This window comes from Agelaius tricolor, unplaced genomic scaffold, assembly GCF_023055355.1.
Source record: "Agelaius tricolor isolate 1412-34295 unplaced genomic scaffold, bAgeTri1.0.p SCAF_6, whole genome shotgun sequence".
NCBI lineage: Eukaryota > Metazoa > Chordata > Aves > Passeriformes > Icteridae > Agelaius > Agelaius tricolor.
Window position 1 is genome coordinate 28512205 of NW_027269266.1, and position 26605 is coordinate 28538809.

General features: G+C 38.5%; 1 protein-coding gene across 12 annotated transcripts in view; it reads left to right on the plus strand.

Moving 5' to 3' along the window:
- HDAC9 (histone deacetylase 9) overlaps nucleotides 1-26605 on the plus strand; it is a 455819-nt gene that overhangs the window by 176276 nt on the left and 252938 nt on the right. For 3 of the 12 annotated variants that reach the window (XM_071429132.1, XM_071429133.1, XM_071429140.1), the window contains exon 1: nucleotides 3617-4081. The exons of 1 other annotated variant lie outside the window; for it this stretch is intronic. In XM_071429132.1, coding sequence (XP_071285233.1) covers nucleotides 3976-4081 — 106 coding nt within the window. In that variant the 5' untranslated portion in view covers nucleotides 3617-3975. Of the gene's footprint in view, nucleotides 1-3191; nucleotides 3592-3615; nucleotides 4082-26605 lie in introns of those variants that run through there. 8 more of the 12 variants (XM_071429138.1, XM_071429139.1, XM_071429144.1 and 5 more) reach the window with 5 other exon arrangements.

Genomic DNA, 26605 nt, shown 5'->3' on the forward strand with positions numbered 1-26605 from the left:
GCAATGTCCTCATTTAAGCATATGACTAGAAGCTAGAGAACATCTCTTTTCTTAATGTGTTCAATATTTATGTGATACAATTGAGCAGTATGATAAAAAAATCTCTGCAAGTATTCATTTACAAGTAAGAAAACTGCAAAAGTTGAAACTAAATTATTAATATGAATGAAGGCAATGCTCCAGAATAGCATGTGAGAAATGGGATATGCTAAAAACCATCAGTAATATACCATTTGTGCTTTGAAAGGAAAATAAAAATTAAAAAAAAGACAAAAGTATTACTTAATTATAATATTGCAGAGTTAATAACACAGTAGAAATCCTAGCTCTTTCCAATTTGAGGGCTTCATTTCTTAGTCTTAATGTTGCAGTAATGGGGTTTCCAGATTTAATTTCCTTATATTTATTTGTTTTTAACAACTCAGAGGGAAAATAAGAAAAACACATTGTGAAAATGCTATAATGAGATCACAGTGCTACTAACATGCCTTAAGTTTTCTATAAATTGGCTGATTGCATTTAGAGTCACCTCAGCAGCACTAAATCATTTCAGCAGTTTACCTTCACTGCCAGCGTCATTAAACTTCTCCAAGTTTAGGAAATGCATTTGAAAAAACAGAAAAAATCCCCTCATGTTCCTGTATGAAAATGTCACCTTATAACATCCATAGCTTTAAAAATAAAAACCAGATTTTCTCCAGGCATGAACCCTTTATCCTTCCCCTGTGGGACTCTTAAGGAGCTCTTTAAATTCACGTGATTGTGCAGTTAAAGTCTGGGCTGACTCAGCAAAGTGTTTAACTATGTGCTTAAATTCTATTGCAATCAATAGAATTTGAGCATGTGCTTAAATATTATGTTGAAAAGAAATGGATTTACACATGTGTTTTAAACCTAAGCATGTACCAAAGTAGGCTTATATTATGTCAAAGCAAGTCGGAAGAATTCAGGTTGTAAAAACCCTACCTTTGTGGTGACTGATTTCATAAGTAAAATATTTTTATATAGTTTTTATGTATCATCTAAAATGTATAGCATCATGCTGTAGTTATTATGGTCTGTGAGTTAGTGAACATAAGACAGTTTATGTGTCTGTCAGTTTAAAATATGTACATTGGAATTAAGAACACTTACAGCTAAATATCTAAGTGTACATTTTCTGCTCTTGCATATAGTTTACTTTTAGTTTGTTACTGCAGTATTTTAAGTTATTTAAAGCTGTGAACACTATCTTTCAAAATGCAGCTGCATATATAAGAAGTTATAAACACATATGGGTACCTAATACCAGATCCCACACTCCACAGTTTTCCATGTTCTGACCTGTTTTTAACTTATTCCTCCCGTGTTTCCCTGTAATATGAAACTTGATTATTTTGAGGCACTGAATCACCAAACAGCGTCATGTTCTGTTTGGCTGAAGGGCATAAGCAATTCCACTTTTTCTATTTACTTCTGTCTATAAAAAGCTTTTTCTGTATTAGAGGAGATTTCTGTTTCTGCCGGTGATGCTTCTTGCACTGTTTTAAACTGCCCTGTGTTCTGGAAAGGCCACATATTTCCCACAAAACATTTGGATATTTTTATTTTCAAGAGGAGATGTTTATGATATCAAATTGTCAGCAATTCATGATGCAATGGTATGTGTTGTGCTCACCTGAAATCTTGCACTGTAACACCCTACCTGTCACTGTGCTGCCAGTGCCCCTGCCCCTGCTCACGGCCCTGTGCAGAGCTGGGTGCAATGCCATCTGCATGGCCTCACTGCTTCCTCAGTAGGGAAGAGAGATGCCAAGGAGAGCAGGGTAGCAAGAAGTGATAGCTACTAACTTGAGGATTGTGCAGGGAAAACCTCAGAGACCCCAGCCAGCTGCTGTGGTCTCTCCCTGTCCAGGGGGCAGGCCTTAACTCTCACCAGGACCAGGTGATTTGGCACATTGAAGAAGAAAAGGTTTGGGATGATGGGAAGAATTTGAGCCACAGACTTCCTAGGTGCCATCAAGTAGCCAAACTTCACAGAAGCACCCCAGTACTTTGTTATTGGGAATCTTTTCTTTGGTAACACAATAGTGAGAAGCATATTAAAAAATATAGCTATGATCTGTCATGTAAGCTATACAGAAGATTCTTCACCAAAAGGCAGAAGAGAGCCCCAAATACTGGGCAAATTCTTGCGTCTTTAGGAGCAAAATATTATATTGATAGTTGAGAATTCTGTGGATTTCTAGAAAGCTCCAACATGGCTTCTGTGTTGGCTTCTTGATTTATGGTGAGGAATTACCTCCCAGTGGCCACTGTTGCTCCCGTGGAGCAGGAACATGGAGCAGACTTATAATTTTGGTATGAGAGTAGTCAAGCTGCTGTATAATATAGGTATCAACAGGCTTTGGTCACCTGTATAAAAAGTGCAGTAAGGCAGAGTAGGGCTCTGAGAAGTACTGTCTGTAACACTGAAAGTTATCTGTGTGTAGGTATATTAATGATCAAATGAGATGCAACTTTTGAAATACCAGTATGAAAAACGGGCTTCACATGTGTGAAACTTGTCAAACCACAGAGGAACATGGTGCTGTTGTCTGATACGCTGTCAAAAGCTGCTCTTCTGAAACCACATCATCTTGGAGAACTGAAAAAGACGCTGTGTAAATTGCCTAATGCTTCTAAAAATAAGTGCGAACTACTCAGCCTCTCTCCAAATTTTAGCAAGTCAACCAAACAGCGCATAGTCCGTAAGCGTGTCTAACACGCTGTGCCACAATCGGTGACTTACTATAAGAATTATATGAAGCATGCTAAATACGGAAAGGCTGCTTATAGCTGCACGCACGAACCCCGGTCCGCATTGGCATCTGCCCCCGCCTCCTGCTCCCCCCGGCCCGCGGAGCTGCAGAAATCGCCTCTCTCCGGCTGCGGGTCCTGCCGGGAGCTGGCGGCCGCCTGGCTCCCTCCCCTGCCAAAGCCAACTGTGGCGTAGCCAGAGAAACGGGCAGCAAAAATAGAACAGCAGGATGGCTGCGCGTGGGCGAGGCAGAAACCACATCGCCAGCAAAACCTCCCAGCGTTATTTTAGGACCGATACGGGCAGAGGCCGTGGCGCTTTGCTCTCTTTTCACAAAACACTCCCGGGGGAGGGTGAGGAGGGAGAAAGGCGCAAGTCCCGGGCGGGGACCGTCCCCGTCCCACTCCTGCCTCCTCCCTGGCGTATCCCCAGTGACACTGGGCAGGGGGAAGGGGTTAATTGAGCCCGAGGCCGGGCGGCGCGCAGAGGACGGGCGGCAGTTTGAAAGACGGAGTCTGGACAGCTGTGTTTGCTGTGGTATTTTTAAACGCATTAATGCAGGCTCCAATCACCCGGCCATGCTTGACCTATTTTTGGCTCAGGCCGGCCATTGTTCTATTTCTGCCGCCGGTGGGCCACGAGGGTGTCAATTCAAATGCAAATGAGTTATCGCTGCTGCTCCCGCCAACTTCGCCCAGCCGCCTGGCCGAGGGACAGCCGGCCGGGAGCGGAGAGGGGCGCGGGCACGGCAACGCTGGGCTAGGCTGGGGTCAGCTCGGTTAAACCCTCCGCGGCTCCCGCTCCCTGGAAAGGTGGCTTATTCGGTTTGATGGTTTGTTAGAGGCAGTTTCCCCCCCTCCCCGCCCTGCCAGGAAGCCCAAAGCGCAGAGATATTTCTTCATTTCTTCTTCCACCTGCCGCTGGCTGCCCGAACGCAACTGCTCCAACTCGGCAGCGCTCAGCCCCCCGCACGCTCACGGCTCCCTTCCTGCGGGCGGGGGCTGCCGGCGGCGGATTCGGGCTTTTCCTTCTCCTTATAGATACTTGTGCAAATGCTTAAACACTGCTAATTGCCGAAGCATATTATCTTACGACCCTCGCTGAAGGAGGTAGGACCGCAGAGGGTCGTGCCCGACGCCTATGTGCAAGTGCAGTGATGAATCTCTTGTGTAGCTGAAGTGCAGACCAGTTGGAATATGCTGCAGACAATTTACGAGAGTGAATCGTGTTTTTCCTCAGATGGGGTTTCTGGACGTGAACAGCTCTTGGCTCAGCAAAGAATGCACAGTATGATCAGCTCAGGTAAGAGACAGCTCCGTGCCTTAGACTTGAGCGGCTGACCGGGAACATACAGCCTAGCATGACAAGTAAACACCCTTCCTTTCAAGAAGTGACTTGATTTTTGTGGGCTTTATCCAAGTTGTTGTTATATAATTCTGGAAGTATTTTAGATTGCAGCTGCTGCTGCTTTTGCGAGGAGTTTTTCTCCTTTGGTCTGCTGCTTTCCCGACGCAGCAACATGCTCACAACTGAAGCCGAGTTTGGGTTTCCTTGTTTGTTTTGTTGCGTGATTGCAAAATGGGGCTCATGCTAGAGGCTTGTTGGGGCTCACAGGAAGAGGCTTCCACAGACAGATCTTGTCAGGAGGCTGCATTTAAAGCCCCTCATAAGCAATTCTAGTCATATGTCTGTTGTAAACAGGATTTGCTCTTTCTGTGAGTTTCCTTTTCTCTAGTTTGCATATGAAGGAGGCTTTATACCAATGCCTTTCTCTTTACATTACACTGCTACTGCAAGATGTCTTTAAACTGCATGGTTTATTTTGTTCCTTTAAAAATATTGGTGAACCTGGCAATGCTAGTTACAGGTAATGACTCACTGAGATGTAAATTGGATATGTTTTTTTCATGAAGGTATTTCAAAGCTGCTCAGAAAGAACACTGCATGTTTCCTCATGTATGTTTCCTCACAGCTACCCCTGTGTTTTCTAGTTTCCTTCCTAGCTGTGTTTGAGACCTGCTACTGAGGATAATAAATTAACTTGGAAGAATCATTGCCATTCAATTTAGATGGGCTAAAAATGTCAACATTTCAGGTTGTCTACCCTTGCCTATTCTCTTCTAAAGTTAATTCCAGTACAGTTTTCATTGGGATGAAACTCTTGTATATTAAGACACAGTGTTTTCCAGTTTATATCTATTTAAACCTAGGTTTCTTACTTTGTTTTTTAGGAAGTGTTAGTTTTATAGAAGATCCATATGTGGAATACAGGATGAATTATTGGCATGTATTTTAGTCTTAGTTGTGTCCCCTTTGCTTTTTTCTTTTTTCTTTTTTCTTTTTTCTTTTTCTTTTTCTTTTTCTTTTTCTATTTCTTTTTCTTTTTCTTTTTTTTTCTTCTTTCCCATAACTTGAATAAACTCAATTTCTAAAGATAATTATATGTGTAGACCATACCTCTCTTCACATATTACCTCTTTCAGTACACCTGTTGAGCCTATGTCTGTTTGGTTTTTAAAAACGGTTTATTTTCCTGCTTTGTAGAAAAAGAACTAAAAGTTTTACTTGTGCTCCATTCTTACATACAATTTTAGGCTGTTGATCATCAATTTCAGCTCTTTTGTCAGGGACACAAATCAGGTGAAGGCACATTTAAAATTATGAACAGCAAAGCTCTAGCAAAGACTGTGGGTAAGAGCAAAAGTTTTCCTGGAAGTGTTACAGTTCTTCTGCAAAGCCATCTACAGTGTCAACCTCTTGTTGCTTTGCTTCATTGCATTTCCTTAGCTTTCCTGAACAGCTCAACAGGTGTCCAGTGCTTTTAAATTGGCTAGAGATAAGGCTGAATGTGTCCTCTCCCTACTGTTTTGCTTTTTTTTGTTGTTGTTGGGCGTTTTTTTAGTACCAAGTCAAGTTGAAGTAAATGGTTCACAAGTGAAAATTTGGGGTATTTCTCTCACTATGCTACCCTCTAACTAATATAATAGAAAATTTTTCATTTCAAAATCAAGAAAATAAGGTGATTTTCTGTAAGTTTATAGCTCTGCTTGTCTTCGTTGGAAATAAGAATATCAGATAACTGTTGATTTGTATCTGATAGTACATTAGGTAAGTCCATATAACATACACAATTTCTCCTGTAGTGCCAAGTAGAGTAAAAGGGGGGGTTAGACAAAAAACAATCCCTACAAAAGCTTGTTCAATAATATTATCCAGATAACAGATGTTTAAGTGTGTATATATATATTCTGTGGAACATAAAATATTTCTCTGTGTTTCAGTTGGCCTTTAAAATATGCAACTAGACTACAAGTAGTTGGCATTATACATAGTCTGCAGTTTCAGTTCATGTCACATGAAACCTCAAAGCCTGGTGCTGCTCTTGGTTACCTTCATCTCCTGCACGTTCAGCATCTTGCAGGGTCAGTTCTGGTAACTTTTCATTCTTTCCATTTATGATGCATGTAGGGAAGAAAGAAATAGCTAGGGTATGACAGTATACAATAGCATTTGGAGAAGCCAGAAACAGTCATTTGAATTTTCCTTTTCACAAGGCCCTTAACTTTAAAGTTATCTTTACTTAAATGTGTGTGATTTATACTCAGGTTAAAAAGTAGCATGTAGTGAAGAAAATAACAGATGCATAAAAGTTTGTGCTTTGCACCCTTCATGTGCTTGCTCCAAAGACTTCAAGAATAACTTAAAACGGACAACAACAGTCAGATTTTTAGGTTTGCTGGTATCCAGATACAATGCACATATATTATACAACTGATTTTAAGCTGGGCTGGAGAGATCCCCCAAAGAGGACAAGTTCACTGGTCAATGGATTGGATTTGCAAAGCAAAATGTCTAAGAAATTTCTGACAAGAGCAGGCATAGGAAATACTTTAGACATGAGAATCAGTTCTCCTGGTATTCCCTCAATTACTGCCTTGCCTGTCTGTCTCCATCCTTGCTTGTAAGTCATACTATGAATGAGATGATCTGGATAGGTACCAATCAAAAGTCTAATTATGAATGGAGCAATCTAGATCGGCGCTGACTAAGAAGCTGTGTAATTTGCAGACACCTACACCTTACTGCAGAGAGCAGTTTCAGCTGTCTTTAGAAGACTGAACTAAATTCTCCCATATGGTACTGTTGCTCTAAAATGCAGCAGCAAGTGCTGTGCATCTTTATATGAGAAAATTATGTTGATGTATTCTTATTTGATATCATAGTTATTTTAACTTCACATTTACAAAATAAAGCTGGGGTCTAAAGCCTCTTATTTACCTGGAATTATTTATCTATTCTGTCCCTTTTACTTTACATGAAAAAGACTCAGTTTCCATGTATGTGCAATGCCACAGTGGATCCTAACATTCACCCTCTGGCTCATGACCTCTGATCTTTTCACAGTACAAGTAATAAACTGAAAGTCCTTGAAAAAAGGCATTTGGTGCAGCACAGTCCATGCGAAAAATACTCATTAAAATGTGGTTAATAAATAACTGATGCAGGACTACATTTCTTAAATAGATGTGTGAAGGAGAAGGAAGGACCTACCCAATCCTGGTATCTGTAGATATGGGACTTAAGGAAGTAATGCCAGCTTTTGGTGATTTAATAGACAGTGCTGGTTTTTCAAAGGGTAAGGTTGTTAAGTCTTCCCCACTGTCCATATCTTGATGTACAGCCTTGAAGTACCCTGCCTGAATTCCACCTTGGTTTTTATTGGATAAGACATCCTCTGCTTCCTTCCAAAGCTGTTCCGCTGCAAAATCAAGAGTTCAAGGAGATAGTGAGCTTAAAGCTTGGCTTGTCAATGAGTTGACAGGTGACCTGAGCAAGTTACACAATCCTGCTTATGTCAGCTAATCCTTCTGTGAAACACAGTAAATGATACCTGTCAGGACCAGGAATCAATAGAGCAAAACTATTCTAGAGGAGATGTAATGGTTCAGAATGATTAATTTGATTGGCTTCACCTACCTCCAGGCTTGTAAAATACCTTCAATTTCACAGGTGTCGCAAGTGGATGTAGTGAATGTTTATTCTCTGCACCAGTCAGGAAATGTAAACTGTGTCACTTGAATATAAATGACAGAATTACTGCTGCATGCATCGTGCTGTACGTGGGTTGGCAGGAGCTCATGAGCAATCTTCCCTCAGTAAACCCCAGTGTGCACAGTTTGTCCTGTATGTTGTCTCTATCATGAGTCTGCATGACCTTGTATACATGGGGTTTGCTTTACACATGGATTTATATTGCCTTCGGGGAAAGTTCTTTGATATTTGCCCTCCCATGGTTTTCTTCTTTTTTTTTTCCTGAACAAAACCTTTACTTGCTCACCTTTTCTTGTGGAGAACCTGCAGAAAGCAAGTTCATTTAAAGTTTTGCTCTGATACTCATTAAAAACTTGACATATTTGTGTATCTCAATCAGGTAACATAAGCTTCTTACAGATACCAAATGTTTCGTTTATGGTGTTTCAGGCAGGAACGTTTTGGAGAGAGCAGAAAGAATAAGAGTAGATGTTCTGAGCTTTGTGGTTCTCTTCAGAGCAATGAAAAAATTGAGTGTGGAAATTCAGTATAGAGAAGTTTTGGATAACAACCAGAGTGGCTTTTTCCATGCCTTTTGTAAAGGCAAGGTATAAGATAATCTGGCTCTTCATAGCAGTAGCAGAAGTATTTTAATTAATTGTTAAGGAAGTGTAAGGCCTAAGCCATATACAATTAATACAACGAGAAGAAACAAGCAACATAGACCTGCAGGTCTGATGTAGTTACAATCTCACTGATTTTGAGTAGACCCTTTGCCCTGCAATGTATGCTGGGCAAAACTTTGGTTGTGAATTCAGTTGAGCAAAAACATGGGAAAATGGAAGTAAGCTGCTTTTTTTGTTTTGTGTTTGAGACTACATTGAATACAGACCGATGTTTCCAATTTCATGTGTCTAATGCTATAAGAACTAATGCTATAACATTGCCTTTTCCTACTTTTGTTTTTGTTTTTGTTTTTTTTTTAATTCCAGTTGTAGCTTCTGATGCTATGTGGTCTTGCTTTGTATTAGGAGGTATATTTATAGGTTGTGAGAAAAGCCTGAAATTCAAAGTACAAGACTGACAAGAATAGCAAGTTAGAAAAGCTGGAAAGTAAATAAAAACCAGTGCAAAATATTACTTCAAAACCCTTTTGGTGCTTTTCAGAGACCATTAAACACTGCATTTAGTACAGATGCTCTCTAGTACTGGTGCTAGGACACTAGCTCCCCTCTCTTCAGTGTGTTGAACTAAATCTCTTTATTGGGAAACAGCTTTTTACTTCAGTCTTTTATTGCTTTAGCTGTTTGGCTTTATAACATGTATTGCACTCAGATACACAGCTCTAGCCAGTCTTCCCTTCTATAAAACTATGAGCAGAATACATTTAGCTCATTAAGGTTGCGCTCGATATGTGGAACACTTGTAATTCTTCTACTGCCAGACCCATGTTTCTGTGCTGACTGCCCAGCCCCTCTCTTCTGCACTGTCTGCAGAGAAACCAAAAGCTGGGAGAAAGCAGAATAGATAGATAGCCTGCAAAATATGCACATTCATTTCAGGTTTTGGTGTAGATGATGGGGGTGATTTCAGATGTTGTTGCATTTTAACCTTTCCCAACTGCTTCTGGAGGGGTAGACAGACTTTTACATGCTGGGTAAAAAATACCATAGAGAAACCAGTCGATAGACATTATTGTTAAACACATGAAAATCTAAAATGCCCTGTTCTGTGGATCTCTTTAACAGGCTGACTCCTCTGGGTCAGTTATTCTTAGCCTAGTTATTTTCATCTTATGGCATTACAGGTCTAAGATTAGCCTGTTAGGCGTTATCATGCCATCTGAGTTACCTCCTAATATAACTGTACACCGGAATGATTATTTATAGACAGAGCATTCTGTCATTTTTGCTTTATTTCTGGTAGTTTAAATAAAGAAGAGCAACATTCAAGAAAAACCACAGATTCCTTCCTGCTGCCAAAACAACATGATAACTGCCTGCTGAGGGGCAGGGATATTGTTTAAAATGTGTGCTCGCAGCAGATGCAAACATCTTACCTCTCCTACAACAAGATACCTCAGGGTACCACTGCTTCTGTCTGTTCTGGAGGAGGGAGAGGGGTGCCAGATTGATGCACCAAATGACAGAGCTGAGATGAGCTTGTGGCTGCTGATGAGAACAAGGATAACCAGGTGCTATTTTTAGAGGTCGGCTCTGTCAAGCTCCATGTTCAGTGTGAACATGTCACATATGCACAAAGCTCCTCCAAAATGGACCCATCTAGTTTTGTTATATAAAAATGATGTCTGCTGTACTGTATAGAAGTAGACTTCTATGTGATTTCCATAGGACATAACAGGAAGCTTCAGCAAATCGACAAATTTTATTAAAGTGTTCTTCATGATTGCTACACAAACATTTCTTCTCAGTAGAAAAACTTTAAACCTAAAGCAGAGTTGTTGTTCAAGAACACAGTGAGGCTTGTCCTCTCCTAAGGAAGTTGGCCGAGATTTTTGTGTTTGTATGTGTATAACTAGGAGGAAGCTTTTAGCTTTTAGTGGCAGTTTAGTAAAGAGCAGCAAAAATAGGAAAGTAGCAGATCTTCAGCTGGGTGTCAGAGCAGCCTCTGCCTGCAGTTGTTGCTCAGGAAGCAGGCAGCTGACAAAAAAAGGGAAATATTAAAGGATTATAATTATCTAATGGATTCCATCTCTTTTAGCTTTCTGCTCTAAATAAGTGGCATGTTTCTGTCTTCGTGCAGATTTTGTGTGTAATCAGGGGGCACCTGATTTGTTCTACTTTAAAATGTTTCTGGTGTAAAAAGGCTTGCAAAATCAGTGGAAGCCTCTGCATGGTTGAACCAGTGCTGCTTTAACTCCCATTATATAATAAGCAGCTCATTTTTTTTTGTCAGCCTGGCAGTTCTCTGCATGACTGTAAAGGTACTTTGGCATTTAGTATAATCTGAGCATAGCCAACACATCTGTTTTATTTGTTTGATGTCTCATGGTTGTAAACTCCTTCCAGCTTGTGGAGTATACAAACATGATGAGCTCCAAGAATTCAGGCCTTTTGCAGATGAATGTGCTAAAAATGCAGGTTGCTTTATTCTAATGATAACATGCTCTTCCTAGTAATAAGACTGAATATCATCAAAGGGAGACAAGAGAAGTTACGGAATGAATTCTTTGAAAATGCAAAATATATAAATCATGTTTTTACAATCAAAGACTATTGTTCCTCTTTCATGATGCCTGTGGTCAAAGGTATGCATGCCACAGGGAGGAACCACAGTTATTCAATTTCAGTGAAGTCTGGAATGGAATAACGAGCAGGCTTAATGTTAATTTAATAATTTCCCCCAATTGTTCTGTTCTTAATCCAAGTTTCCTTTTTCTTTCTTGGTGCCCAAGGCCACCTCCTTGTTGGTGTTGTGCAGGAACAATATGAGAGAAAGCAGGGAAAACAGACTGTTAGTGCAGTTTTCTCTTACATAGAGACTCTTTTTGGAGTTTTGTACTCATTTAGTTAAATGTTACTGTTGGCCTTTTTATTTACCTATTCAAAACTCCAATTTTTGCAGAGACAGTAAGTTCTTACTTCTCTACATCCACTTGCTTGATCTCTAGATAAATATCCTGGTTGAAAATGTGTATTTTTCCTAAGCCTTGTGAAGTCGTTTTTTTACAGACAAGAAAATGTAAAACTCTTGGACTCTTCAAATTTTTTATAGTCTAATTTGAATTTGACCTTGAAGTTCTGAAGTGCTTAAAAGAATATGTGTTGCAATATAACAAAGAATCATAAAGTAAAATACCTAGATTTTTGAGACTTTATGCTAACATAAATAGTGATGAAATTAGTATGAGGCACAGAATGGTGTTAGAAATAGCAAAAGGAAAATCATCAGTATTCGTATTTTTACTGTCTTTATATTAGCATATATTTATTTATTTCATGTAGGCACATAATGTTAAAGGACTATATAGAAATTTCTAGGATGCTTCAGAAGGCTCATCCTAAAAATCCATGCATAGCAGCTGCTGAAATCTAATGGCACCTAAATTCAGGAGAGCATTTTACCTTGGTCTAGTAGCTCTCCAGCCTGTGTCATGTGTATGCTCAGAACTGCTCCAGGCTCCAAAGAGACATGCACTCGTTCCCATGCACACATCTGAAGGTTTGTGTCCTTTCATTTGCTGTCATTGTTTTTTCCAGGATCTATTTCAGAAGAGGAAGAAAACTTTATTGTTTCTATTGTGCATTGTCAGTAGTTATCACAGTAATAATTCCATAGGATACAGTAAGTTTTACTTAGGTTTTCTCAAGGAGTATGAAAGAAGGACTGGCAGAAGAGAAAGGTTTGAAGAAATGATGAGGGAACTTTATAAATGGAGTAGTAGGGCAGAAATGAGCTATACAAGCACTTCCTATGTTAAAATGCTGTTGTGAGGGAGGGTGGGAAAGGCTCTGAAGATGTAAGAGAACTATGTGGGAGGTGGAAACCAGGGGATTTTGAAGCACAGTTCTAACTGTCCATGAACACAGGAAAAATATAGTTGGAAACAGTTAAGAAAGAAATCAACTGAGATGAGAGAAGTTTCTGTCAAAGAAATCTCTAATGCCACCATAAAGAATACATGGGAAAGTATGAATATTTTAGAATCAACAACCCAGGTTGTTTTTAAAAACTACCCAGGGTTGTGTTACTCTTGTAATGACACATAAGCTAGTATTCAGGGATTTCTCTTGCCATTGTAGACATTGTTTATCTGTTTTCTTGGTCTGAGAATGAGGTTTGTGAAAAGGAGCAGTATAGGACACAGATTTTGTTTATGCACATACTGCAAATTCTGCTGCATCTCACCATCCTGAACTCCTTCCTTCCAAATGTAGTTCAGTTTTCCTGGAGAACCTGCAGAACAACCTCAGCAGAGCTTTGCCAAAAATTTCCATCCCTGTGTCAGCTGCACCATTCCTGTCCTGCCTTTTCTTCTTGACCTAGTAGGCAATTTTCTGAGCTCTGTGCTGGTTTTCTGGTTTGTTTGTTATTTTTCTTCTTGTGCCAGTGTATACAGGGTGATAATGGAGCATCTGGAGAACTTACTAAGAAGGGAAATTACAAATGCCAAAATCAAAAGGACAGAGGCAAAGAAATAAAGAAGGAGTGCTAATGTAGCTGAACTACATAATGGTGATGCTATGAATGATTAAGGATACTAACACTGACACAGCTATTTTGTTTGAAAATGTATGGTTAGAAATGGGAATATTTAGAAAAAAATTACCCTTGGGCTAAAAATTTCAAACCTCATCTAAGAAAGAATGCCTCTCTCTGGTTACTGGTCATGCATATCTACTTGTCACTGGCATGCATTTACAAAGATATATATATATATATATATACACACTTATATACATATATATATATATATATGTATTGCCTTATCAACAGTCTTACACTGCCTCTCCTCACCAAGGACACTCTGGTATGGCTATATTAAAACCCGTCAAAAAAAATTTTTGGGAACTCTGGCTTTAACAAGTTAGTTGGGGTAGGCTTGAATGAGTGCCTGAGGCAAAGTGGTTTTCCTTCTGCAGGCCTAGTAGCCCACCAGAGGCAGCTGCACATTCCATAAACCTCCTCATCTGAGTCTGCTGTTCTTCATATGCAGATACCCAAAGGTGTGCAGCAGCACATGTTTGTTACCAAGACCTCAGAAACTCATTCTTAAGGACCTGTCTTTGTTATTTCTTCTAGGGAATACTATTGCAGGTCTGTCCTGGTAGTGCTTAGGAGATCTAGGTGCATGGCTGGTTTTAAAACATTAACAGCCAAATAGTCTTTAATATTGTCCTGCAGACTCAGAAAGACATGAGTGAGTGTAGAAATCTGGACTCTTCCTTTCCTCCTTTTTTCTGGGCCCTCATTCTTCTGCTGGACAGTCACATCACTTGTACCCATGCAGGTATTCATGTGTCCATTGGGGCTGGTGTAATGAAGAGCTGATCTTGGTTAAAAACATGATGGGGGTCCTGCAGTGGGTGCTGCAGTGTGAGGAAGGAGGGCATCATCCTTGGGGTCAGAGGGGCCACGAGTGGGGAAGGGAGGCACAACCACTCCTCTCAGCTTTAGCTATGGTATACAGTCGCCTCAAAATATATTTAACCTGCTGCCTGGGAAATCTTCTGGAGATTTCACCTTGCTTCTCTCAGCATTTTGCAGGACAGAGCCTAAAATTTCACACTTAATTAACACGTTGTTAAACTGCAGTGAACTACATAGCACTTTACCATTAAGTATAATTTCTGCCAATTTTGTCCCTGTGAAGCTGTCAATAACTTACCTTTCATCATCCACAGGGTACATTTTATCTGTTGAAGTGAAAGGAAAATACCCTAAAAATGTACATTGTTTTGCATTAAGTAGAGTATTATATCTCTGTTTACCTTAGCAACCTCCACCAAAACTGAATGTACTGGAACCAGTAGCTGTCTTCATCTCAAAGCTGTATCAGTTCCAGTGCAGTGTCTGCTCCAGGAAGACCTTCATCGCTCTTGCACTCAATTTCTGGTCCATTCTTTATTTGTGAAGAAAATGTTTTGCCAAACATTCTCCCACTGGAGTCCCTCCTATCTTTTAGTTTTGCAACCTAAGCGTGCTTTTGTATGTCTTTAGATTTCCTAGACAATCTGAAAATCAGTAGATTTCAAGTTATGGGAGAAAGAATTTTCCTTTGTCTGATGCCTTTTTCTGGTTGCTACTTAGGTACTGTTATCAAATACTTCCCAATGTAAACCAAAACCATGAAATAACTAACTGACAGGCTGACATGTTAGCAAACACAGATCAAAAGGACCATGTAATTTTCCCAGTTGTTGCTATAAATTTCTTACTGAGTGCAGTTTCAAGTTGAAGACACAGTTTGAGTCTCATGGCTGGCACAAGGCTTTACAGACATTTTTTGGATCAGAACCCTTCAAAACAACTGAGCTCTCCACAGTAACAGCCAGAGTAGAAGATGCCAGATCTGAAAGGAGAGAAATTTTTCACTGCTGTTGCTTTGCTGTGAAAGTCTGTGCATCTGAACTGGTGACAGCCACAAACTGTGCCCCCAGTGGGGGGAACTAGAAGCATTAGTTAGTGACAATCATGTAGGAAATAACATGTTGTGTCCAGCTCTCAGGAGATGGTGTTTGACTAATTGTCCAAACCCTCAGTAGAGAAAAGAAAACTCATCTTTCTCCTTAGATAACATGGTCAGATGCTTAAACTTCATGATTCTGAATACAATTAAAAAGCCTACCTGAAAGACAGTAGTTACTTTCTGCAGGAGGAAGGCTGTACACATTAATCTTACATTTCTGCACTAAATCTACTTTTTTTTTTATGTAACCCTTACTTGCACTCCCCAGAAGGCCCATAGTTATGCAAATAATTCTCATTTCTAATATGGTTTTCCTCTTCCAGTATAGATGGATGGATGTTTAGGTGGATATAAATAGTATGTGTTCCATGCAGAAAAAGCATAGTAGCGCAAATGAAAATCAGACTCTTTCTACTTATGGAAGTCTTCCCAAGCTCTTAATCATCTTAAATCCAATTAGTGTTTTCCTGTTTCTGGCATAGCTTCCTTTGAGATGGGATAACAGAACTGGAATAATCCCAATGGCAAAGCCTCATTGATGAATATGGAAACTTACTTTTATCCTGCTTTCAGCACTTTTAAGTTTCGGATCTTGCTGTACATTGACCACATGTTGTCACTGAGCTGTCTGCAATGACAGCCATCTGTTTTTAAGGTTATATTAAGGTTAATGAAGCACAGTAAGGTATATTCAGCTCCTTCCTCCCAGTAGAAATTACTGTGCACATGCAGAAAATGAGTGAACTCTTGTATTTTGTTTCCATATCACAAAGCTTTATTAGGACCTCTGGCATTCCTCAGAGCCTTCCATGAAATATCCTGAAGAGATTTGTTTCATCTGTGGTTTTAACCCAATCAATCTTTTTTCCATTATTCTTCTTTCCAAACTTCTATTAAAATAGCAATTACTGTTGCCTCACTGCACTATCAACCTTTTCTGAAATTCAACAAGAATATTTATTTCCCTTCTGCTTTTCATCTTTAAAACCATTTCTGATCAGCTATAGAGTTCTTGTAACTTGACATAAAGTTACAGAACAGGACACAAATTCCAGTGAGACACCTTGTGAAGGAGGTTTTGCAAGTCCAGATAAGTCTGTGGACCAGATCCTTCACTGGTACCAAGTGTCACAGCACCAGTAAAATCCAGGCCCTTCTTCAGCCACCATCTTGTTAACCCTTTGAAAGAATATTTTATGCTTTTGTATTTCAAAGTATGCATGCAATTAGAATTCAAAGCTCATAACTGCATCTTAAAAAAACAGTTTGCATCAAACTTATTTTGTTCCCTAAATGTCTAAGATTAAAACAAATCAAGTTTAAACAGAAATTGGCTTGGTTGTGGCTGTTAATGGGGGATATAATTTCTTGAAGAAAATATGAGGAAAGAATATCTCTTTCCCCTTTTTCTTTTAGAATTACATACATGGCTCTCATTAGGCTAGAATAATTTTTGCTAATAAAAAACATTAGAAATTTTAAATTCAAAATAACTAATTTTAAAAGTATTGGGAGATTAAAGCAATTCCAGTAGTTTATGCATTTCAGTCATCACTCGTGTGTTCACAATTATAGCAGTATAAACAGATCATATTTAAAATGAACAATTATTTTTCTTTGTTTCCCCACTTTTATGCAATCCTGTCTGTAGCTGTGGTCCAAAGAGTTTAAAATGAAAAGAAAATATAAAGATTACAAATCTGATATAAATACTAGAGGATAAAACATATGAAAAGGGATTAAGGGAGCTATATTTATAGCCTATAACAGAGAGCTCAAGGGATGTGGGCACTGGCTATAAATAACTTCAAGGTAATAATATAAATGAAGGAAGGGAATTATTTGTTCTCAAAAGATGGTAAAGCATGGAATAGTAGCCTGAAGCAAAGAAAAGAATAGTTTAGATATTAGAACTTTTTTGTCTCAGTAAGAGCTATGGAGAGCAGAGACGTAAATAACTAAGGTAGGAGGCTGAAGCAGAAGCACCAACTGCAGCTATTTGGCTACAGATTAAAATTACTTGTAGAGGAGTTGTGTTACAAAATTCACAGGGCTAGACTTAGTGATGCAAGAGTTTTTTTCTATTTTCTTACCTGTTACATTTTATAATGGCCACATTTCATGTTATGTGTTAATTTCTCATGAACATTCCTTCCAAGATTATTGAGCATCTTTAAACAGATTAAGATAAAACATAAAAAATGTTATTATTCAATTATAACATAATTTATTAGTTGAATTTAAAGCTGTATTGTTTTCATCAAAGTAGTGGAGTTTCCTGTTGTAATGTGTTCTGGACTGAAGGAAGAAGTCCTCTGTTCTCAACAGCCCCTAGATGAGGTGCTGGCTGTTGAGCACTGTAACCTCAAGTTGCTGGGTAGGCAAAACAGCTTCTGTGAATTGTACATCATGGTGTCAGAACATGGGGCATTTGCTGGGTACTGCTGACTTCACTAGCAGGCAGTGTTTTATGTAGGCTGGGTGCTGGCATGGTCCAAAGTGAGCTCTTGATACAGCCAGGACAGAATTAAGAAGGAGAAGACGTGGCACAAACCCCAGCATGAATTAGAGTGTTGTAACTATCCCATTGCTTACAGCTGTGGACCTCTCAAAACAATATGGTTCTAGTCTAGGTCATCACTTGGACATGTTTCTCTTGGTTCTTCCTTTATTTCAATGTGTCTGAGGGGCTTCTTAATGCTGGACATTTTAGTTTTCAATTTAAAAAATTTTGGATGAGATTATTTCAGTGTAACCCAGCTAAAAGAAGTCATATCACACCTGTCATCAAGGACAATGCAGGAGACTTGAAAGACTGCAGTTTTTTCAAGGTGGTGTCAAATATACTGGAGAGTATGTAAGTGAGAGAGGGAGGGAGATATCAATTGAGTAAAGGAGATAAACTGCACAGGTATATTTGGACCTCTACAAATGACATATCACTTTCTTGGTCAAACTTACTGTGGCTTTTTCAGTGCTCAATAGGCTTTTGTATGTCATGAAAACACTACAAAGAACCAAAGTGTTGCATTGTTAAATTAATATGGCAGCTGTTTTTATCTCTGCTTGTCTAGCATGTAATCCACTGGGCAATAAGAGTTTTGAGGGACTTATAGTTTTAGTTATTATGTGCAATATCCATACAAAATATTGTCTGAGTTAATATTGATCAAGCAATATAGACGTGTTTGGCATGCACAATAAGCTTCAATGAGTGTCTGTATTTTTGCAAGAAGAGGAATATAATGTCTACTCATTCCTGCCCAGGATGTCATACTCAATAGCCTTATACTCTTGCATTGTTAACATTACTAGACATTCCCACTGCTGTTAAATCAGGCAGGGTCTCCTCTTGAATTACAGGCTTTTAAGCACACCTGAGCCTGAGGTTTTTAACTATTATTGGATTGGGTTCAGTGTATAATAGTTCAGAACTCATGTCTTACATTTCTCAGGCATTTAGTCAATATTTAGCTCTTTTCCCTGTCTTTCCTCTGTACCTTTTAGCTGTTAATTTTTGCAGCTTTGAAAAATGTGTCTTGATAATAATTAATAATATTCTTTTGTGTGGATAATAGAGATAAAAAATGAAGATCCTGTATGGTAGAGGATAGCATTTGATTTTATACCTACCACCTCTTTTTGTCATCCCTTTTGTGCCACACTCATACCCATGTTTCCTCTTGGCTAGATGACAGCACCGGAAAAATAACTTCTCACTCATATGCCCGCCTTTAAAATCTTGCCCCACATGCAAGGTGGCTCTGGAAGTACAGTGCTGTTAGGAAGAGCTGTGGTCTTCCTGGATTTGAGATATGTTTTTAAGAGAATGTTTGTTGTAGCTTGTGAATCAGTGGTAATCACCTCTGCAGAGCAGGCACCAGCTACCTCCAGGAGCAATTTGCCTTGTTTCCCTCTGTGGCCTTTGGATTGCACATGCCAGTGTCTGAATATTGACAATTGTCTGGCTACCAGTAATTTCACTTAGATGAAACAAAGGTGCTTTGGGAAAGATCCAGCTTTTCCAAGAGATTAGACTTCTAGGAAACAAGAGATCTGGTTTAATTAATGGAAACTCCAATATAGAGTTGTATGTTTGCAGTCTGTATAAAATATTGGATTTCTTATTTTTTTTTCTTCACATGGCTTGTCATGATCTTTTCCTCTGTCACCTTTGAGTCTGTTTTTCTTCTTGGGGAGGTTGCAGCTCATGTGCCATAAAAGGTGCTTCTCATGGTTTTCTCTTCAAGATGACCCATATAGTTGACAGCAGAGCTGCCTGATGTCCCAGCTTGGACTTGCCTGAATTGCATTGCTTTATTCTGTCAGCAAAACTCAGTAGTGTTGGGACATGATGACAGCTACACAATGGTCCATGTACAAACAAATGTTCTCCCATCATGAAGGAAATAAGGTGAAAGTGTTAATAATCTGTCTGGTTTGGGATTCTTTGGCCTGAAGAATGTCTTACGTGTGTAAGATTTATGTTAGTTATGAGGCCCCTATGCATTACAATAACTTTGAGGCCTGTTGAAAATTGGAGTGGACTAAATTAAATTAAGAAAATATTACTCTTAATTTCCCAAGATTATTAAGATGGCACTTGCATGCTTACTTTGATTTTTCAGATGAAAGAATAAAGAAAGCAATCTGCAGCCCATCAGATTTTCAATGAGTGAAAACGGCACTATGATGAAAAGTCTAGTTATTTGGCATGCATTGTGTCACATTTCAGTATTTAATGTTTGTTATGTTTTGAATGCACTGTCCATAAATAATATATTTTTTGGCCAAGAGGCATCTGTCTTACACTGTAAAAGTCCTTCTCACTTTATTTCATCTTCTTGACTGTCAGTATCCTAGTTTCCTACTGACTTTTTCAAAGTTAAATAAAAGTAAGTCAGCTTTTTTCTTAATTTTGATTTCTATTGTCATTTTCACTTTGTTCTTTCTCCATTCATGCAAAGCTATGAATTTAATTACAAGACCTTTGGAAGCCTTGGATTCTGCCTTATCATGATGAAACATTTTTTGAGGGGAGAAATCACCAAATGAGAAAAAAAAACAAATAGAAAATAATTTATGATTTGGGACAAAATTATTTACATTTTGTCTATGCAGATTGTGGCATTAATTCAAATTACTTGGATAATTTGTAAGAAAATGTGAACAGCTCTCAATTATACTGGTATCAGTCACTTTCTAGCAGTGTTCCTTAGGGCATGTTTGTTTGCTTGGTAAAATATATAGAAAAACTGTTTAGTAGATGGGTGTCAGTTCCTGTCCACTTCATGTTTTGACTTTTATTTGGCAAAATAATGCAAAAAAATGTTTATTACTTATTCACCATGACATGAATAAATATCCAGCTTCTCAAAAATCTAAACATTTGTTGCTGCTCCAAAATTAAGGGTCTTAATTTATATCTGATGCCAGTTGGTAAAGTCTGGAATTAAATTGCCATTTTCTTTCAATTGCTTGTCTTTATATATGGAAAAATATTCTGAAAAAGTTACTCTCTGATTTGAAGTTTCATTTGCTTGTACGTGGGCCAAAAGCAAATGTTACGCATCTGTGAAGGCTTACATACTTTTATGAACTTGAAAAGGGAAGCATGAAATTAAGTATTATTCTTACTTATTATAGAAAGAACAAAATCACATGCTGATGTTCTTCAGTCTTTCAGGAAATATTTTATCTTTAGAATGGAGGCCCCAGGGCTGCCGTGCACAGCTGAGCCTGAGGCCTCTGCAAAACTATATATTCTTATGCATTTTTTCCTGGCACCTGTGCCTTCACTGCCGTTGTTTTTGCTTGAGAAGTGAGAAAGTGACACAGGCAGTAAGGCTTTGCTGAGCTCCCTCCTGCTGAAGCTCCTTGGCTATAAGTGAGCAGGGAAGTAAATGAAAGCTGTTGTCCCAGTTTCATTACTGCAGTGGGATTGTGCCATTGGCAGGAGCCCCAGGACACCCAGAGATCATTGTGGGGAGAGGGACAGACTTGATTCAATTCTTTAAGTCTCAAAAGAAGTTCTTGATAAGTAAAGCTATTAATAAAATATTGTGTTATGCCTGTTTAGCACTGTAAGCTAAACAGCAAGCTGCTGAATCTTTGGGTTCTGATCCAAGAAGGCAGATAAAGCTCTGACGCTTAGACACCTGTACCTTTTTTCACCAATATGTGTGTATTATACCTCATAAATCTGTTATAAAGAAGATCTTTTGCTGACAGATTCTGAAAGTATCAGATCAAGAAAAGGTTCCTTATGATTAAAGATTTAGGGGAAATTAAAAGACTATGTAATCATTTTTTCATGATTACTTTCTAAGAATGATTACAATGGCTATGAAAACAATGAAGTCTTACACTTCAGCTGTCATAATAAATGTCACTAGAGCTTTAACTTAGCAAGTTGAAAAGTTTTCTGTGGCCATAAGTATTCAAGATTTCAAATTAATAAGGTCTTTATCCAGTGACATTGGTAACTTGGTTGGATGCTCATCACCAACTTAAACTTGATTGCAGCCATTGAAAGTGCTTTATAAAACTTATATGCCTTAAAGCAGAGGCAAATTTTTTGAGGAACTACCTTAGGTAGTTCTGGTTTCATGCTCACAGAGAACTTAGTGAAATTATTTTAGTGTTATGAAATGACAGGACTCACAAGTTTGTATGAGGCCTTAAGCTGAGTAAACTAGTATTCTGTTAGCTGGAACTGGATTACCCAAGCTTTTCAACAGGCAAGGGAAAATGCATTTTAGGATAGCAAGGTGAAATGATTATCAAGTCCCTTAAGTTTTGTTATCTTTTATTTTTAACCATCTTTAGTATGAAAGAGCTGGTAACTCTTTTATTGCTGGTAACTCTTTCATTCTTACTGTTCAGATATTTTTTCCTTGTCTATTCATCCCACATTTTATACCAGAATAGAGCAGAATCCTCATTGTAGTGGTGGTCAAAAATTTTAAGTCTTACTTTTAAACCAGTGTATCTTTGGGATTTTTAGACTACTTTGATGTGCTACCAGCATTTATACTTTTGTAGGAAATGGCAGTAAATATTTGTGAAGCTTCTGACAATGCTATTCAACTGTCTGCTAAAATGTGACTTCTTTTTTTTTTTTTTTTTCTCCTGTTATTTTTGGCTGAAACTTTTCAACCATTTTTGAGAAAGGAGCGAGACAAAAATAAATCATTCTGTCCTTGAAAAGTTCTACCTGCCTTATTCTAGAGCATGAAACTCTGATGCTCTTGTGCTTTAGATCAGGAACTTGGCATGTGATACTTGTGGCTGAAAGACGAATTTTCATTTTCACTGTGCGAATCTATTTTTGTTGGCCAAATTTAAATTGCAGATCAAGTTTTACTTTGTGTCAAGGTCTTCTGTCTTCAATTAGCATGCTGTGTTCTTGTCCTTTTCATTGATCTTGGTTTTCAAGGCAGAGCAGCCAAAAGTGGTCCTGGGGCAATTCCAGGTGCCTCAAGCAAAGGCAGGACTTTGTTTTTGTACCCCTCAGCTTGTCTTGCAGACCCCTCCACCTCCATCACCATGCATGGTAACAAGTAGACTTTGATGAAAGGCCAGTTGGAAACTGGAAGCATAAGGGAGAGAAGGGGAAAAAAAAAGAAAACTGAATAGGGAGGAACTGACTGATCAACCAAGGAGGCCATGTCTGGTTGAGAACCATGGGGAAGATGGAATGGATTGGGTGGGAAGGATGGGGCTGGATGGAAGATGTGAAGGATAGGAGCCAGGGACAGCTTGGATGGAAGTGGTAAAGAATGAATAAAGGACATGAGAAAGAACAAAGTGCAAGAAGTCAGTAGAATTAGGAGCTGTGTAATCGTATCACATTTTCTTCTTTGAGAACTTTCATCTATGGCCATAGTGGATGAAAGATGAAAATGTTTCCATAATTTCATGGTTTCATGCATGGCTACAGGCATTATTAACTTCATGCTGTTTGTACCGTGCTCAGGATGCTAAGTTTATTAATTTCTTCCTGAGGCCACTTTATGGAACTTTTCTTAATGTGAATATATTCACACAACACCTTCTGTGAAACATAAGGGGTTGTTGTTGCTGTGTTATGGGTAGGAACTAAAGCAAACATTTAAAATACAAGCATACTGAATATCTATGAATTCATGGTGCCCTCTTTAAAAAGATAAGGGAATGAGGTTTCAGCATGCTTGCTTTAGATAGAACTGTTATTTAAGGCAGGGTCTGGGGATTAAGTTTTTCGTCTGACTAGAATTTTAGTAAAGTATTTAATATAAAAAATGTTTCATTCATTTATTCATCTTTAAAAAGCAGTATATTTTTGTGAGGTAAAAGATTTTTATATCTTTATGCAGAGTGAATTGAGCTTCACTATATGCAGGGAATAATTACCTGAGTCCCCTGTCTGTCATTGTGAAAGTGTTATATATGATTTCTCAGAGTCATAACATTTTCTTCCAGCATATCAGTCCTTTGGATTTTGCTAAAGCCTGTTCAGCTAAAAATTGCTGAGAGTGAGCAACTGATACAAACCAAGTTGGTGCTATAATATTTCTGAGAAATACTGTCAGTTCTTGTGAACTATCTTTAGTGCTACTTCTTTGTTTCTAGTGGCTTTTCTCCAACATTCAAGCTGTTGTTTTGCTGACTCACTGTTACAATTTCAGAAATATCCTGGATACAAATAGTATCACTCTGTATTCATTCACATGTTCTCCTTTGTTTTAGAATATCTTTGGGTAAATTATTGAAATGTCTATGGATACTTTGCCTTTGAATCCATAAATATCTGGCAATAGAGTAAAAACACCTAAAAAGAATCTTCAAGCTTATGAAACTTGCAAAATTGGGAACTTGAGATATGTCAGAACTAAGCCAATAGTGCAGATGGGTGAAATTCACACACCTGTTCCAGTGAGCTCCTTGAGCTTAAAGAAAGGAGAGAAAGCATTAACCATGATATGAAGTTTGCCAAACGCTTTGATTGCAATGGCCATGGGCTTATCCCACACCTGCTACCTCAGGATAACAAAAACTGTCCTTCCAGTGTTTTTGGGGTGACTACCACATTTCTGATTCATTCTGAAAGAACCCAGGAATTAGAAAATTCTAATCTCTCAGTGGCATTTCTTGGTAGCTTCCTAAGTTTCAACAAGAATGAAAAAACCAGCAGCTTAAGTGTAACATCTATCAGTTATCAACTGATAACAGCCTGGACAGAGCTGCAATGAACAGGGCAATGCTGAAATGGAGTGAATGAGGACAGGAGAAGGAGGAAGCTATAATATTTCTCCTGTGAGTCTTTGGTGAAAATTTTCAAACAGTCATGAGGAAATTATTTACTGTCAGCTCTCCCCAGTTAATCAGTTCTGTTTTCAGGGTACTGAGTGTTTGTAACTGTTTCAGGAGAACAGAAACAGAGGTTCACTATATATGCAGTTCTGATAGGTAGAAAATTTATCTACTTTAGTAAATAAAATGACAGTTGTTTGCATTGCAAAGATGTAAATACTGTTTATACATCTTAGAATTCCTAATTAATGGAAGCTTGACCCTCAAAATCTTCCTCTGGTGCTCAGCAGTCATTTTTACAGTGAGGCAGAACAGAGAAACTCAGAGTGCTTCAGTGCTCCTCCGGAACACACCAAGCTGTACCCTCTCCCTGAATGCTGTGGAGAGATCAGGCTTTCCTGCAGCCAAAACACTTGGTCTGGCAAATATAGATGTTCAGGTGTTGAGGAGGGATAAGGATAAAGAGATTTCACTTAGCTAGCTTTGGTTGGTTCATTTTTCTTTTTTTAAAACTTCTCTGTCTCCTTAGTTCCATGCAGAACATCGAAGCTTTGGGCTTCCACATGGCTTACCTGGAGCCAGGAATGTACTCATCCAAATGAGTGTGAGTGGAAACTCAGTGAAATGTTCTTACTAGTGAAGCTCATGCCAGGAGTAACAAAATCCATTTGCTTTACAGCCACAGGTGTTCTGTTGCAGTCACTGTTCAAAGCTGTTTTGCTTTCTGAATTAAATTGAAATGTGCAATGGAGTTACCAGATTAAATTCACTCCTCTAAATTCTCTGATGACCTACTGAAATCATTAACCAAATGTAATGAAATCAAGGCCTCTGATTAGCCAAGTATATAATTTGTTGATATGTGGAAGAGCCTTGGCTCCCTCTTTCACTTGCTCATCCTTGAAACGTTTACATTGGCACAGAGATTCCTGTAATGGCAGTGACATAAGAGTGACTATTCTAGACAACAAGCATGGAATCAATATAATATATAATTCTACATCTAAGTTAAGCACACAAATAAGCTATTTTATAGCCCATATACTAAATTTTCTCCCTGATATTTCGACCACAGGGATGTCTCATAGCTTTAGACAGGTCAGCTTCATTTATGGACAATGCTACTCTTTCAAAGTAAAGCAATCAGACTGACAAATCCGTTTTATAAACTGTAGTTGGAGTGATTCTTGACTTGGGGAATTAATTCATGTATTTATACCTCACGTGATTAGAATTTTACTTTAAGTTCCTGATTTTTATAATTTCAGAGGAATTATTTCAACAGTCTTTACCAATTTGAATTCATGATGTAAACTACAGTCTTGATGCCTTATGATAATTACACCTTCTGAGCTGCAAATGAAAAATAAGAGACATGGAGAGAAAGAAGCTGCATTTTGTTCTTTCCCTCCCTTTCACATTCAGGTAACTTTCCACTGGGCATAAACTAGTTATTAGTTTGTAAAACTTCAGCAGTATGAAGGTATTTATTAATAGCAATTATAATAATATTAACAACCACAGTAGAAATAGTAATAGAAGCAGTGATAAATTTGGTCTGTTTTGCTCTTCCCAATGGTAATAAACCACAGGTATGAAAGGTAGAAAGAGAGGCAGGACAATGTTTGGGTGGACTCTAACTGGGAAGAGCAGTTGGAACTCATAAGCAGTTCTGTTAGCATCAGCTCCTTTTTGTTTACTTTGTGGTACTCAGTGCAGAATGGAAAGTCAGTGTGAAAGGCACTAAAGGTTAAGAGAGAGAAGGAGGTGGGCGACAGGCTTCTTTAGTGGGGAAAAATGAGAAAATGAGAATGGAAAGAAAGGAACATTGCAGAAAGTAGTGTGTAGGTGGAGGTAACTGATTGATACTATAAGCAACCTCAAGCCCTTTTTGAGGAGGATGAGAAGACATTAAAGAAAAGGAATTATTTTCTAGTGAGTTCAATCATCAAACGGGCAAAAAAGAGTTAATTAAGTTATATTCTGGCAATAGAAAATCAAATGTGAGATGACATTTTAGCTGTGAGGCCCACTTTAGGCTGTTGAAAATTAGTGGAGTACTAACAGTGTTCTATTTTTCCCACAGCCTCAAGAAAACCTCATGGCTGCAGTGTCGCTGCTAATTTGCTTTTACATTTCATCACACGTTAGTTTTACAAAGTGTGTTGCATGTCCTCCAAAGCTTTTGTTAAAATTTCTTTACATTTTCAAGTTATATTTTTCCCATTTTAAGGGTGAAGGATGTTTGCACCTTCTTTATACAGTTAGTGTAACAGCTTACATCATGATTAACTGTCTTAGAATTAAGAGTACAGTCTATCTCCATAGGATTAATTCTGTAACTTACTGGA